Genomic DNA, 17,057 nt, shown 5'->3' with positions numbered 1-17,057 from the left:
GTACTCTGGGAGGGGAGGGCTCAGCATGAACATATTGTGCTGTAAATAATTCCTGTAAATAAGCATAAACAGGCATCTTTATGCCCTTTTCACCCCAGAGGAAGATGGCAGTCAGGATCTGATATCAAGTAGGCATGTGAGAAACAGATTGTATTCAATTTGGATTCAGATTCAGCCTGAATCGGGGATAGTGATTCAGTTCGTTGATTCAGATCACTGTCCTTGATTTGATTTGATTGAATCCGAATCTGAAGATGCTGATTCGGAGAATCAGTGATTTGGCCATAGACAGCTTTAAATGTTTTCTCTATATACCTCAAGGTACCAGGCGTAGCTCGTGAATGCTGCAATTCTGGGGCAGGCAGATGGAGCATCTCCCAGGAGCACAGGGGACCCATGTGCTCGGCAGTGAACCCAGAAGTGGACCAGAAGTACTTCTGGTCCAATTCCAGGTCTGCCAGGGAGCACACAGAGGGTTCCCGTGTGCCCTCTCAGCTTGGCGATTGGCTGCAGGGGGTCCCTGGGTGCCTCCCCCCAGACCCAGGAGGCACCAGTCACTGAGCCAGGGGGGTGCAGGGGTCCCCCCTGCACGCCCCCAGTGGACCTGGAAGTGGACTGGAAGTGCTTCTGGTCCACTTCCGGATCTGCTGCCAAGCACACTGGGGACCCCCCTCCACTCCTGTGGGATGCTCCATCTGCCCCACCATTGCAGCATTCACGAGTCACCTGGTACCTTGAGGTATGTAGAAAAAATATTTAAAGCTGGTCTATGTCCAAATCGCCGAATCTTTCCAAATCGATTCGGAGGGTTCCAATTCAATTCAAAGAGTTTAAAGGGTTTCCTGATTCGATTTGGATTTGGAGATTCAGTCACCAAATAGGGGTGAATCTCCGCTGAATCGAGTCAGGGATCAAAGCTTCGCATAGCCCTAGTATCAAGCCACAGAGAGTGCTCCTTGATTGATTCCTCATGACATTTATGTTTAATTTTATTGGGCAAATGTAAATCTTTACATTGACTACTATCATTTGGTAAGAGTTCTATTTCAAATCATATGTTATACTTAGGGTTTGTTAACTGCATTTAAAATACTAGAGCCTGAGCGTTCAAGCAGTAAAACCCACTAAGTGCCATTGTAGCAAAGCAAAGTTTGGACTTTTCCAGCAAGGGCAGCAAAGTATCTCCACATCTTTTTATCTAACACATATTGAGCTAATGTCCAACTGCTCCACAGAGGTAATACAATTGGGAGACTCTGGTGTGGTGGAGGGGCTGGGACTGACAAACAGCTGTTAGTCTCTGCCCCATAATGCACCAGTCTTCAATGGCTTCAGTGCCTAGGACATGTTTTATTTAGATCATTGTACCATTATTATGTGACTGCACAGAAAACTTTTTCATTTGTAGTTATCCTTACTACAATCTAAATAAAATGTACATTCAAAATGTAAAGTATGACACAGCCTTGGCTGATCGTGATTGAGAGAAAAGAATTAGGCTGAGAGAGTTGACAAGAGAAAGAGTGGTTTTAGGGAGGATAGAGCGTGGGGGGAAGAGGAGGAAATAGTCCTAGGAAGGACAGAGTAGAGAGAAAGGAATTCTTCAGGGAGGACAAAGTGGAGTCTGAGGAAAGACAGAGGGAACTTCAATAGTACAATAAAGAATGTTTGTTTGGAGCTGAGCAGTTTGCTGTGCTTTTTGGGAATGTAGACCCAGGGGTGGAGGTGGTGGGAGTAGCCACTGTGGCATCTGGTCCCCCTTGTGGCCTGCCCTGCCGGTTGGCTTTTTCCTGGTCCCACCTTACCTCCTATCATCTGCCACAACCTTGATGTTGTTTGTTTGTTGTTGGGCCAGGATTAACCTTGCAGTCAGCCTTGTCTGCATGTCCAGGCCAGTCCCTATCTATAATCTTTGCTCTCCCTCAGCACTTCCTTTTTAAGGGAGTGTTCCCATAGGCTTCTGAGGGCTTGTTGGGGCTTCAGCTGTCACATCCTTGGCTCCATTTCCTTTGGCTGCACCCCCTGCTTTGGCCCACTGATTAAGACTTCAGCTCCTGCGTATCAGCCCTGCCTTGATGACAGCCCCTCCTGGGGTCCAGCTTCACTACACTTGTCTCTGCCTCTCTGGCTTAGGGCTAACTTCTGGCACCTAGAGCAGGGGAGTGCACGCAGGCCCATGACCTCCTCCATCCCTATAGCTACAACCCAGTCATCTGGTCTCAAGTTTAAAAAAAAATGGAACAAAAACACAAGCTGCTGGTTCATCTAGTTTCCCTCCCTCAGGATAAATGTTGCCTGCAGGCCCTACCTCCACTAGGGCCACCTAACTTCCAGCTCGAGCTCCTCTAGGGAGCTGCGGTGCCTTACTTTGTTTTCAGCAGACCTTCTCTCCAAGGAGCTCCTCTCTCTACTGCATGCAGGGGCTACTGCCTTTGCTTACTCAAGAGACTGGGCTTATATCAGAGGCAGGCAAAATCTGGACCCCTGGGCCAGATCGAGCTGGCAGTGGACTTCATTTCCCAGCAGACCATGCCTGCATGGCTGGAGCCGGTCTCCACAGAGACCTCAGCCACAGCTGTGCTGTGATAGCACAAAGATGGGGTTGCCATGGAGACCAGCCCCAGCCTCACTGGCAGGGCATGTGGCAGGGCAGGTCAGGGCAGAGCAGGGAGTTGCTCTGGATCTACTGGGATTTTGCATTGGAGGCAGCTTGGTCAGGGCCAGGGCAGAGCCATGATCTGCAGCTTGTACACTCCACAAAGGAGCTCAAAGGCAGTGGATTGTTGCTCTGCCCTAGCAACTTGCAGTAGTGACAGTGTAGTCCCAATCCAGGGCAGAGCCATGATCCACTGCCTCCACACCCCTGCCCACAGCATGCAGGCTGCAGATTGCGGCTTTGCCTTGGCCCCAACCAACCTGGCCCCACCACATGATCCCAGAGGCTCCAGAGCAGCCCCCTGTCCTGCCCTGCCATGCACCCTGTGGCTGGGGCCAATCTCCATGGCAAACCAGCTGTGGCTGGGATCTCCATAGAGACAGGCCCCAGCCATGTGGGCAGGGGTTGCTGGGAAATGGAGTCTGGCTTCTGGCCGGACCCACTGTTTTGTCCACCCCGGCTTGTATTCTCCAGTCCAGCCTCCTTTTGGTCACATAACTGGATCTTCTGCCCTCACTCCCCTAAGGACCAGCTCATTAGTTGCCTAACCTTTTTAGTCCCTCTGGCCCCCTGCTCCTTGCTGCCTTTCCTGGCCCTGAGTTTCCTAGCTTTTCAGGCCTTCCTAATAAGGAGGGACAGGGGTTAGGGGTTTCCTGTTACAGGGACTTTGGCAATCTAAATTTCCTCCCATGCATTTGAAGAAGAAAACACTCCCCTTTCCAGAAGCTGACCCCAAAGGAGTTCTTTGAGTCAAGGGATGCTATGGACCACTGGGGAAGACAGGGACAGAGAAGAGCCAGGGTGTCAAGCCAGAGGACTCTTCCCTGTGAAACTGTGCCAGGGATGGCTTCAGGGGATCCTTCAGGGAGGCGGTGACATTTTAGGGAGTCCTGAAGCAGAGCTTCCCCTTGAAACAGTGTGATCCATAATAGTAGGCAGTACTGCATCCAAGTCTTCTAAGAAGCTCAGTCCAAAAAGTGGCTCTGAGCCCACCTATCATACCAATGGCATTGATAAGAGTTCAAATCACAGCAGCCATCGCCTCTTCCATTTAAAAACACAACCCAGAGCATCATTAGTAATTCTGTCTCCCTTTTGCACAGGACTGTAGTGATTAGAGTATTTACCAAGGAAGTGGAAGACCTGTTCCTATGCCCTCTTCAGCTTGAGGGGACTACTGAAAAGTGAAAGATATGGATTGGAAAGTTCTCTAGCCCCCTGACTATGAAAGGTTCTGGACAAGATGGCCATTGCCACATGTTACATTTAAGTTGTGACCAGGCCACATGTTCAATCAATGGTGTGACAAAAGGAGGAATAAGCCACAAAGTGATTCCATAAAACCATGGGTGACTGGACATTTGCCCCATCAGCGACCAGTCAGCAACTGGGGGGAAGTGTCCCCCATGGCCAGTTGTGCCGACCCAGGAGTGAGGGGCCCCCCTTGCCAGTCACGTGCGCTGGCCCAGAAGTGCTAGCGGCACACTCAGAATGGCCAACGATATGCCCGGAAGTGCCACTGGCGCTTCTCCTGGTGCCTCCACTCCCCAGCTGGCACTTTCAGGGGGGCCACCAGCGGTCCCGCCTGCCTCCCCTGCCCATTGCCTAAGTGGGCAATGCTGCCTGTCAGCAGGTGCACCAGTGCTTTCGCCACTGCATAAAATATGTGTAATAACTTTGTGGCTAGTTCTTATCGTGCTGACCTGTGGCTGACATGAACTGAACTGAGCATGTGACTAGGAGGTCTGTCAGCTGCTGAGAGCTCCCAACTGGGGGTTCATGTGTGCCCACAAGCCTGAGAGCCTGCAGCTGATGTGGTTTACAACCATAGGGGCACTCCAAGCATCCCTGCATCTGGGAGTCCCATTAGATGATGTGGGCTCCTAGCTACAGGGCACTACAGGTACCCTTGTGGCTGGGAGTCTGCAGCTGAGGGGGCTCCCAGCCATGGGAGGTTGCTACTTGCTGCTGCAGGGGGAGCTCAGGGTTGCGATGCAGTGTGGCATGGCAAGAAGTATGACTGGGTGGATTGCACATCAGCTCCCATTGCACCTTTACCTGCACATCTGGAGGGGCCCAATCAAACATTACCTCTGCAGTTGAACCTGAGCCATTGTACTGAAGGGATGCAAGTTTCATGGGCCCGGAAGAGAGAAAGCAAACACGAAGAAACCTACCTCTGTAGGCTAGTCATTAAAGCATTTAGCTAGAAAGGACTACGCTGGGGTCTTGCTCCAGTGTCTCCTTATGCCTTTAAATTGTCACTGAATAAAAAGAGATATAATTGGAGAATAAAATCATTTAGGGCCAGATTTATGAAGTTATATAAGTGCCCAACTCCCTTTGACTTCAGTGGGCTGTATGCACCTCAAACAAATGGCCTTTTTAGTTAGCAAGTCTGGTTTTCCTGTTGCATGTTCAAGCCTGAAGGAATAATCTTATTTTATTATAGGACACCCTTTTTTAGTTCAGCTAATGAATGGAGACATGAACTAGAACATGGAATGTGTTTCACAACTCAGTGGAATGTAAATATTTTGTCATCATTTCAGAAGATGCCATTGGAATTCTCAGATCAAATCCTGAGACAGCTCTGCATCAGCTGAAAGCTCTGAAACTAGTATGTGGTTAAAATGAGTCTTTATGCACTATGCTACTGAAGGATAAAAGAGTTTCTCCCTCAGTAAGCCTAAGTTAAGAAAAATAAAGGCCTGGAGTGTATTTATTAACTATTTTCCTTCCCTTGTATTTTTCTCAAAGATTGTTTTATTTATCTTAACCAGAATATATTGTGGTTTTGTTTGTTTTTATGTATATAATAAATGGATAACTCATTCATAATGTACAATATGCCAATGGAAAATAAGAGACAGGCTTTAGGATAAATCTTCTGCATTATATACAGGACACTTTATTCAAGTATCATTCTGAAGAGTGGCTGTATATAAAAAAAAGGTACCTTCGTACTTGGCTATTTTATTTGCTTTGTTTACAAAAGACACCTTTCTTTCCCTTGACTCCTGTTAGAGCCAATATATGTGAGAGTGTAAGGGGATCAGGAGAACTAGTTCTGCAGCAATGAAAACACCTCTTTGGGTAATGATGATGATGAAAGTGGCAGTGCCCTGGTGTAAAAGACATTCCTAGTTATTCTGTTTTTTACTGAATATTATTAGGATATCAAAGCAGCATTCATACAATTGAATACAATTACTAGTTTGTTTGCAGTTGTGTTGTAGGTCAAGTAAGTTAGAGTACAGGAGTGGATGTTCTGAGAGAGAGCAGTACACTAAACTTAATACTAATATTTCATCCTGTCTGCATTTAAGGGATTCTGTTGTCTTGATATAAACTCAAATATGAAAGTATTTGATAGGATTGCTTGGCTGGACTAGGCAGACATATTCATACAACAGGAAATTACTTAGTTCAGTAGAGCCTGTGCCTAAGGAAAGAATAAAGTCCAAAAAACCTCACTTTAAATATAAATCAGAAGGGCTTCCTCTGACACACACATGTTTTTCTTCATTCCCATTAGAAGGAAAATATTTAAAAAATCATACATTTCAGGTAGATTGCTTCCTTAAAAAACTGAGTTTTATAAGGGAAGAAAATAAATTTTAGTGGTATTTATACCACATTACATTGTTTACTATAAATGAGGTGTGTTTGTCTTTTTGAGTGTGGCCATAATTAATGGTTGCAATTCAATCTGCCAATAATTGGGGAAAGGTCAAAAGAGTAAAGAATGAAATAGGAGGAGTGTCATCAGATGAGAACAGTAAAGCAGTGGAAGCGTGCACAAATCTTTCCTAGCTCAGGGATTTTGTGATTTATATGATGATGTATATTGTTCTTAATCTAAGACAAACCTCCACAAATCCACTTCCTTGTACAGGTGTTTCAAGCAGACAAACATATGACTGTGGTGATGTGACACCAGAAATAACTTCTTAGAAAAAGAGGGGGAAGAAATCACCTCTTTCTCCTTTTACCCTAAAGTTGTGCAAGGACTGCCCATACTTCAACTTCACAAAGGGGAAAATTACTCTCCTGAAAATGCATTGTGGATTTCAACTACATGGTTTTTCTTGATATGGGCATGGAGGACAGAATGGCTGGGCTGTACATGTGATAACAGATATGACATTTCTTTTAACCAATTTGAACTTAAATTATATTTCATGGACTACTGGAGGGCTCTGTAATTTATTTGATTTATTTTTAGCTGGTGTCAACAGATATTTGTAAATGAATCACAAGGCATTCTATTACTAAATTTTTGTGGTCATTTATTATGCTGGGATCTTCTATAATTTATATTCGTAATTATCCAAAATATTCACACCAAAGAGTAGCTGGACCGATTTAATGGCTCTAAGTGATTATTTCCAATAAGGTGCATGCTTTCAATGGTTAACTTTTTATAATATGGCCAACCTAAATCCAACTCTGAAGCCACTAAGACAGAAATCAGCACTATGTTCTCCATGGTCAGTTTGTCCTCTGGCCTCCTTTTGTATGTGCTCACAGCACTGCCTCCTGAGCAGGACTCAGTATATTAATTGACTGGATTTTCATCCCTTCTAACAGAGACAAGTGCTGCTACTCCTCTGCTTCGTTTTTACCACTGTAACATCTGTGGGTTACTAAGAAAAAGATGCTGCATCATTAGTGAATGTCATTCTGCAGTTACAAATCTAACTGTATTGTTCTCAGCTCAATTCCCAGCAAGCAGGTTACCAGAAATAAATCTTGATAAATCAATTGAAAAGGCAGATGAAGCAGACCATAATGAGTGTTGATTACATGCTTATAGTCTGTTTATTGTGACATGTTATATATCTCCATACTACAAAGCTTATTTATGATTGCTGTGCAAGAAGCCATGTGGTGTGACCAGGAATGTTTTATGGAGAGGCTGTAACGTGCCTGTCATATGACAGAAGTGCTTGCTAATATCTTCAACACAGAATGTTGCATGAGAAAGAAAAGTAGAGTTTGGGAACTGGATAGGTGTTACAAAAATAGGAGTCTGTATGCTTAAATACATATTGTAAATGGTACAAATATGAACATATGCAAACATTATTTTTTAATTAGGTTCAGGTGAAATTGGATATCCTCTCATGGGTTAGATTGAATCTAGAGAATTCTTTTTATCCCACTTCAAAAAGTCTGAGATGTCGTGATGCAGCTTACCTGCTTGCAGAAATGTTATTAGAGAAGGAATGTTTTTCTAGTTAAATAGTTTCTCTAGAATATGTTGCCAAATTGCATTTTTAGGGAAAATCCAAAAATAGAAAGTGATCATACATATAGCTTCCTTATTTTGGCAGGTAAAAACTAAAAGAAAATGCATGAATAAATATACATTTGTTTTAAAAACACTTTCCAGGTGTTCCAGATTGCATATGTTATCGTGAAAGCAGCGAATTCACCGCGACCTGGGAACTGGATTTTGGAGCGTTCACTGGATGGTGTTGACTACCAGCCATGGCAGTATCATGCTATCACGGACACAGAATGCCTGACACGCTACAACATCCATCCCCGTGCTGGGCCTCCATCCTATGTAAAAGATGATGAAGTTATATGCACTTCATATTACTCTAAGGTTCACCCATTAGAGAATGGAGAGGTAAGATGGGGCCTATACTGCTGCCAGCACCCTGGCAGAAAAATTATCTTGTTTACTTGACAAGTTCATGCCTTGTGTTGACACTGAATGCTTTTGTATGCTTGAGGGATGCTGAATTCTCTCTTTTATGTATCTGCATCAGTAGAGGTTGCCACACACCTCATTAAACGCAGAGACGCATACACAGATATAATAGACAAAGAGAATTGGAGAGAGAGCTGTGTGGAGCCTGGTCTCTAGTACTTGTAGACAAATTCTTTTTATTTAAGATGGGCTGCAATTCCATTGTCAGTAAAACAAAAGGTACTAGGTGAAATCCTGGCCCCACTGCAGGCCATGGACATTTTTTTATGGAATGTATTTTCATAGTAATTACCTTTACACTCATCTTGATAATTCAGGAAAATGGAATGACAGCTGAATGTGAAGTATTTTTTTATGCAGGAAGTACATCTGTGCGTGTGTGTGCGTGTGTGTCAGAGTGGAATATTTTTCTATTAAGACACTGACTCGGTGGCATCCTCTGATTGCTTTGTCACTTCTGCATCACTCAGGTGAAATCTAAGCTCTTTTTTAAAAACCAGAATTGGTCCTGAGCTTGTGAAGCTTCTGAACTTTTAGCTTTCATTTCTTAATACTCTGTGGATATTTAACTTAAGCTATGCACTTCACTACAGCCTAAATCTTTCCCATTATTAGTGTGAAATGTATGCATCCTCCCTTGGATGATGATCCTGATTTACCTAGGAAGATGCATAGGTATCTCATACTCACTGGGCAGCTGGTCTTTGCCGGTACCCAAATTTAGTCCAGTCTGCATTGGCAAGTAATTCACCTAATCTGACAATATGAAGCCTTTCTTGATCTTGATCCTCCTAGGAAAATATTTAGCTCCCTCAACTGTTTTTCAAGGAAGAACCTTATGTAGCTATCTCACATAGGGATTGAGCTCTGAGGGGAACTTCTAAATCAGGGCTGTCCAAACTTGCAGCCTGTGGGCCTTGCCCCAAGGACTTAAATTATGGCCCCCTGGTTCCCAGTTTAGGTGCTGCTCCTTTCATTGTTCTCCAGCTGTTTCCCTTGGAGTCTACAGGCTCTTCCACCCTCCTTCTGCTTTTGCTGCCTGAGCCTGATCCTACCCTTGGGTACAGGGTGGAGCTGCTGGGTGAAGAACATATTGGAGGTGAGGGAGACCATAACCGGGAGCTGGAAGGAACCTGGAGTACAGTACAATGAGAGGTGGAGGGATGGGCACATGGTGTGACTCAGTGCACTGGGGGACACAGAGAGGTGTGGTGTAGCACTGTGCATTATATGAGGGGCACCCACAGTGGGAGGCCCGTGAAGCGCAGCATGTGGCATGTGGCCAGTGGTCTGTGCCCCCCACCTATCCAGATTTGGATTTTCTTGCAATGTAGATACTTCCTATGGCAGTTTAGGATTGTAATAGTGTGAAAGTGAAGGTAGGTGCCTCAGCAGAGCTCTTCTGTTCATGCTCAGAAGGCCAAAATGGAAATGCATAAGGAATCGAGACACGCAAGGGCCTTTGCGGTTGTTAAACACAATGGATTACAATTCTGTTTGGGGATTTAGTTTTCTAAAATTTTGTACCAGTGACTCTTGGAGGTAGATTTAGATTTGGCTTTCTTCTTCCTAGATATTTTTTCAATATTGTGACTGAATGCCTAATAATGGATAAAACTTTAGTGTACACATTTTGGTCTTTTTCATACCTGCATCTAGTTTTCATTGTTTTATACTTTCACGGCTTCTGGAAGTTAACATGGTACAGCCAGAACTGCTATGTGCAAACTTTTCAGAATTCTTGACAACATATAGGACATTCAAATTGCCTCTTTCAAAATGCAATTGAGCAGAACTGAGAGATGAGGCAATTGCATGAATTCTTCTATGTGGACCTGCGATTGCATGCCAATACATATGTATGATACCATGATTCCTCTACAAATTGAAGATTTATACAAATATTTAATCAGTGGATTTATTCAAAGAATATTTAGAGAACTGTTGAATTTAAGCAAATATTTGTGAATTTCTGAATATTGTGCAGATTTGGCATGTGTTAATTTGGATATTTGTACTATAAACAAATATCAGAATAAAACTCATATAAAAGAAGCATTAGAAAAACACCATGTGACTTGTCTTCAAGTCAGACTCATACAGCTGAACTTAATATATAAACATTCCCCACAATCAGGTGCTTGTAAATAATCTGCAGACCCAAGAATTATTTGCAGAAATGATTTGGTGAATATTTTTTTGGAATGAATAAATCATAAACTGCTTAAGGACAGTTTGTGAATAGTAAAATGGGCAAAGTTGATTGAATTAGCTATTTGATTAGCTCTACCTGGAAAAAAGTAAAGCATCCAAAAAGAGGGTGATTTAGCTCAGTGTTACTGAAATATTCCAACTCACTTTACATTCAGAATTCAGTGACACAAGGCATATAGAAAGAGTACAGTATTAGTTATGTCCCACTACAAAGCTGCTATGTACCATTTGATTATTGCATGTCTCTAATATATCAATAAATGGTGAGGAAAAAAACCCCTTTACATGAGAAAAAACTTTTTATTTACAGAAAGAAGTAGAAAAATTGTCTTCCAAGGTCTCACATGAGAGAATATGTTTTTCGAATATGCTAGCAAGTGACATTTTAGTGCTCTAATGAGGGTTCCTTAATTTGTTTGGTCTCAGGCAGAAAACAAAAATATACTTAGGATAAATATTTGGAGGGCTTGCATTCATTTTTGGTTGGGAGAGAAAGCCATCAAAATGTGATCACATTCCTTTTTGCATCTTTCTTTGAACATCATACCTAGCTGGGATTGCTACTTTTGATTTCCTCAGTTTGTCATTAGTCTGAGAACTAAAAATTAATGGTTACCATAGTGATTTTTGCTTCATTTCCCTTCTACAGAAGCCGCTCTTATTTACATCTAATATGCTCCTTTTTCTACTGCAATTACTTTCTTGTTTTTCTAGACTACAATTAGTGTCTGAGCTTCTATTTATCTTCATTCTGTTATGTAGACATCTCTGGACATTAACTCTCTCTGCCATTTATGTTGCTGTGAACTGCTCTGAACTTTTATTTATGGTGACTTTTTTTAAAAGGGAAGTAATGTGTCATATGCTGTAACTTTACATTTTGGTACAGGATATCCTCCCCATTTATGCTTGTTAATCTTCACTAGGTGCTCCTAAACTGAGGTGCCCCATCATCTCACTGTTACCTATTAGAGAATTTTAGATCTTTTCCCCCAAAAAAGAGACTGTACTGAAGTTTGATGAAGTGTTAAAATTGGGAAGCCATCTCTCTATGTCAGGCTAGAGAAATGTTCTCTTAGGCACAACCAAATTGTGCATAGGCTGCAGATAGAAATCTAGGAAAAAATATTTTTTCCTTGGCATTTTTTACATAAACAATTGTCCCTGTAAACAGACCTTGAAACTCTAATCTAGTGAAGATGGCTAGAGAGAGCTCTAATGAGAGCCCATTACAAAGCCACTCAGTATCGGCACTGAAGCAATAAGAATAACTCATCATCCAGGAGGCAGTGTGCCTTTCTTGCAGAGCCCTCGGTTTTTGGCAGCTCAATGAAACTTAAAAAGCAAAGGAAAAATTTGAATTTAGATTCCTCTTCATCTGTGTTGTGTGAATCTAAATTTAAATACCCACTTGACTACCTGGTTCACATTAGTGTGATCACATAGACGATGTAGAAGAAAAAAAAACAAAAAACTTATTCTTTTATAAAAAGGATTTAATTAATGTTGATGCACAGTAATTATGTAAACTTGCAAGGATGGGAAATCTTTCTCCTCTGTGGATACAGTCTGTCTTTATGAACTCCTGCATCAAAGTATCAGCCGCCTTCAGTAGTTTTAATAAAAATGGGAATAACTAAAAATACTCAGACTCTGCAAATGTTAGTGTATATTCCACATTTAATAGTCAAGGGGAATTTTTACATGTGCTGAAGAGGTGTGTGTTGGGGGAGGGCTTTAATTATAGCGGCTTCAAGAGCCTACGGTGTCTAATGTAACAAGGTCCACAGTGTCTCATGTATTAGTGTCCCCACACTTAAAAATGGTGGCAGAGGTGTTTTAACTAAAGCTCATTTGATAAACTTTAATTAAAGCATCCCCACTGCCATTTTGAAGTGTGAGGTTGCTGATACATGAGATGTGGAGACTGCTGGAGTTTGCTAATACAGCACATTGGAGCAGTGTGTTTGCACATCTACAGACACCCAAAAAGATTTAATGTAAGGATGGAAAGACCATGAAATCAGTGGGTATAAAAATGGTTTTACCTTGGAAGAGGGATTGGTGAAATGGTTTCAACTTGGAAAGAGGACCAGGCCATTGGAAAGAGAAAGAACAGCTGGGAATCATGAACCAAGTTATTGTTGAGTTTTGTTCTTAAAGCTGTCTTGTCACTTCTCCCTGTAAGTGTGAATGTTCAAATCCAGGCTTTTGCTGTGGGGAAATCAGACTCAGGCTGTGCACACATATTTAAATAATCTGGGAGAATTCTCTCAGGCTTGTTCTCCTGATAGAGAAATTTACTCAGAGCTGTCTGTACAGACATTCAAATGGTGAGGCCTTGAAGAGTGGAGAACTTGCAGGACTGACACTGCAACTATGGGAGCCCCCTGGTGTACACATCTCAGTGAGCTCTGCAGGTTCCCATAGTCTGCCTGGTGACAGATGGCAGCAGTACATAGGGTAGCCCTGATTGGCTAACTCAGATGGCCCATGGTCAACCTGTGTTTCCCTCCACAACAATGTGGAAATTCTGAATGAGGCATGTGCTGCTCCCTGCTGAAGCAGCAGAGTCCAGGGAGTAGCAGTTTATTTTCTTCAGGGGGAAGGGCACGGGTAAGGGTGGGATGCTGGAGGACCACTGAATGTGCAGACATTTGCTGTCCCAAAAGAAACTCTGGTTGTTCCCAGGTTATTTTTTTTCTACAGTGTGACAGGGTGACTGAAACACCCTGCCATGGAAAGAATGAGGGAGAAACAAAAAGAAAAAACTTACCAAGAAACAAGGGAAGCCACGGTGAGCCTGGATAAGAAATGCTCCATAGACATAACATCAGGTGTGGTGAGGGCAGGGGATGGGGATGGTGGAGCCCTGCAAAGAGTCACCAACTTCCTGAGCCTATGACCAACCTCTATTGTCTCCCAAGAGTATCCAGATATATCTCCCATAATAGCAAAGGTGTGGCTGGAAATCTTTCCAATGACAGGACACTATTACTTCAGTTAGGAGGTGACATGTCTCTAGGCAGCACGCCACCCACCTCCTTACATACAGCAACCATTTTTTACTTGGAAAAAAAAATTGAACATCTGTACATTTGTGATTTTTCCTGGGAGAACAGCAACTCTTTCAGAAGAAAGTGAAAACTGTATGAAGCTTCAGTCTAGATTGGGGCGGGCAATTATTTTGGGCGGAGGACCACTTACTGAGTTTTCGCAAGCTGTTGAGGGCTATGTGGGTAGCCCCACACTTTGACAGGTGCCCCGCATCCTGGTCACTATCTTGTAACCAGACATTCCACCTCCTAAACCTTGACCTTTGCCAAGAGAAGTCCCTTCCCTTGCAGCTGCAGGTACTCCTTTCAGCAAGGGGTTTTGCCATCTCAGAACCAGAAAAATACCAAATTATATTCTAAAAAGTGAACATCTAAAACTTTCATTAATTTGATTTCATAAAATATTTTTGTCTTGATTTACATGTGTTTGTGTAGTGTACATAGAGGTGATTTTACAATAACTTAAAATGAAGTCTTACTCTTGTATGTTGTGGGGGGTGGGTATGGGTTTGTGGGGGGTGTGGGAGTGTGGGTATGTGGGATGAGGGAGCATGTGGGGGTGTGTGTGTGGATATGTGGGGTGTGGGTGGGCATGGGGCTTGTTGGGGGCTGTGTATGGGGGAGAAAAAAGAATACAAAATTCATAGGCTAAATTAGCTATGAATTGGCTAACTGGGCCAGGCTTTTTGAACCAAACCCAATGGCTCTGCTCTGATGTCTTTTATTGTTTTAAGCCAGTGGCAATAGGCAGGGTACTGAAAGTAAAATGCCTGCCTGCTGATATGCATAAACATACCTTCTGTTAACTATAAGCAGATACTGTATTTCCTAGTCTGTTAAAGTTACTTACACTTTTCTGAGCCAATTCAGCCCAAATGTATCTTTTAAGTGGATCATCAGTATTAAAGCACTGGGTCATTTACTTTAACAGTGTCAACCTACATCCACTACCACATTTAATTTGATAAGTCTACAACATAATGAATCAAAGTGCACTACCCATAGAGGGATATACAGTATTAATGTAATATTGATTCTTCATAAATAGAGCAGTGTAATGAGAGGGATTCAAAAAGAAACTATTAGATATCAAAGAGAGGGAGGCAGACAAAAGGAGAGTAATGGAGACAAATACATGTATTGACCCTGCATATGTATATAGTCATGTTCTGATGATTGGTACTTCAGTCAGAACTACTGGAAGGTTTGCTAGTTTTATAAAATTCAGAAATATTTACTAGCATCTGTTTTGGGTTGACTTATGTATAAATAATGCTTCAGCTCAATATCTCTATTGAAGGGCAGCTCTACACTATAGTTAGTCAAATCTTTTATTTAGGGTGTTACCATAATCAACCTGTTTCAAAAGAAATTCTTGATGCTAATGAAAATGTCAAAACTAAACTTTGATTTAGTTTGTTTTGTTTAGTTCCCACTTACAATTTTTGTTTTGTTTTAGTTTTTTGTTTAAAAAACTAAAACAAAATGGCATTCTGACTCAAAATGCAGATTCAAAACAAAGGCTTGTGTTTAAAATTGGTTTGAAAAGACCTCAGGAAATCCGTCACTTTTCAGCTGAAATTTTTCATGTTAAAGGTTGCTGTCGCAGTTTTAAATTTTCCCCTTAGGAAGTTTTAGTTTTTCAGCTGAATATATTCACAACAGTATCAGCAAATGACCAATGATGCTCTTTAATGTCTTATGTTCATTGTAAAAATATTATTATTTGCTTACTTGACCAATCCTTGGGCAATTTTAGAAATATATATGCTCCCTAAGTTCTGTCTGTTTGGACCTCATTTTTCACTTCCATTTTCAACTGGTACTTTTAAGAATCTTCCTTCTTCACAGTGTTTCCCTTTCATTCACCCTTATTTATTTTCCACTTCTGCTTCCCTTCATGCCTGTTGTTCACAGTCCCTGAATGAGTCTGACTCATTTTACACTTTTCTTACCTTTTCCCACAGTTGCTCTTGAAGCACAGAGATATCTTGGCAATGAATGTAGTGTAAATACATAGATACAGTGATAGATACAGAATCAAAGATCTTAGAGAAGTAGGGACCTCTGGAGGTCATCTAATCCAACCCTACAACTCCAGGCATGATGATGATCTCCATCTAAAACATCTTAGATAAATGTTTGTCTAACGTCCTCTTAAAAACTTCCAAGGATGGAGATTCCACAACATTCCTTGGTAATCTGTTCACATGTTTTAACATCCTCACAGTGAGGGAGTTCTTCCTAATCTCCTAAATTTCTTTTTGCAATATGAAACCATTACTCCCAGTCTTGTCCCCTGCCATAACAGAGAATAGTCTATCACCCTCAAGTATTTGAAGACTGTTCTCAAATCTCCCCCTCAGGCTTTTCTTCTCCATATTAACTAATACCATTTCTTCCAACCTTTCCTTGTAAATCACAATTTCTAGACCTCTAATCATTTTGTTGCACTTCACAGTTTTCTAATTTACCCACATCTTCCTCAAAGTGTGGTACCCAAAACCGGACATCTTACGACAGGTGAAGCCCCACCAAGTGCTGAGTGTAGAAGAATCACTTCTTTTGATTTGCTTCTGTTAATACAGGCCAGTATGCTGTTGGATTTGTTTGCAACAAGAGCACACCATTGGCTCATATTCATCTTATAGTCCACTATAACCCCCATGTCCTTTCTACAGTACTGGATATTTTCTATCCTAAGTATAGGACTTTGTTCTTGTCCTTGATGAATTTAATTTGATGAATTTCAGATAATCTCTCCAGTTTATCCAGGTCATTCTGAATTCTAAGCTTATCTTCCAGAATGTCTACAGCTCTACCCAGCTTGGTGACATCTGCAAATTTGCTAAGTATGTGGTCAATCTCACCCTCTAAATCGGGGGTTGTCAACAAGGGGTACACATACCCCTGTGGGTACTGGGACCAGTCCTGGTGGTAAGTGTAGGCAGGTGGGGATGGAGTGCCGTCACCTCCCAGGAGCAGGGCCGGGGCAGGGCGAGAGCAGCAGTGCCTATTTGCAGGGTGGGGAAAGTTCACACACAGTGGCTGCCGCCACTACACACCAGCCCAGTAAGATTTCCCACCACACAGAGGGGTGCCGCTGCCCTCACCCCAGCCCAGTGAGCTTCTCTGCCCCACCCCACCCCAGCCCCACTCCTGGGAGGTAGTGGCGCTCTGTCTCCACCCACCCATATGCCGTCCCTGCCTCCCTGCTCTGTGTCCAGCCACGTGCAACCCCCCTCCCTGCTCAGTGTCTGGCTGCACATCCCCTCCCCGCCCCCACTCAGCATCTGGCCACTGCGGGTACTTAGACTAACAAAGATTGAAAACCCCCACTCTAAATCAGAGTCCAAGAAAAGCAGGGCTGCAAGGGACCTTCAGAGGTCATCTGGTCCAACCTTCT

General features: G+C 42.6%; 1 protein-coding gene across 1 annotated transcript in view; it reads left to right on the top strand.

The window, feature by feature from the left end:
- Positions 1-17,057, top strand: part of LAMA2 (laminin subunit alpha 2) — a 576,898-nt gene that overhangs the window by 44,482 nt on the left and 515,359 nt on the right. Inside the window, exon 3 of the mRNA XM_019520301.1 lies at positions 8,055-8,297. Within this exon, the coding sequence (XP_019375846.1) occupies positions 8,055-8,297 (243 nt within the window). The remainder of the gene's footprint in view (positions 1-8,054; positions 8,298-17,057) is intronic.

The sequence above is a fragment of the Gavialis gangeticus genome, unplaced genomic scaffold (genome assembly GCF_001723915.1).
Source record: "Gavialis gangeticus isolate Ggan-Ray unplaced genomic scaffold, GavGan_comp1, whole genome shotgun sequence".
Lineage (NCBI taxonomy): Eukaryota > Metazoa > Chordata > Crocodylia > Gavialidae > Gavialis > Gavialis gangeticus.
Note: the sequence above shows the minus strand (reverse complement) of the source record. Positions and strands in the feature narration are given on the sequence as shown.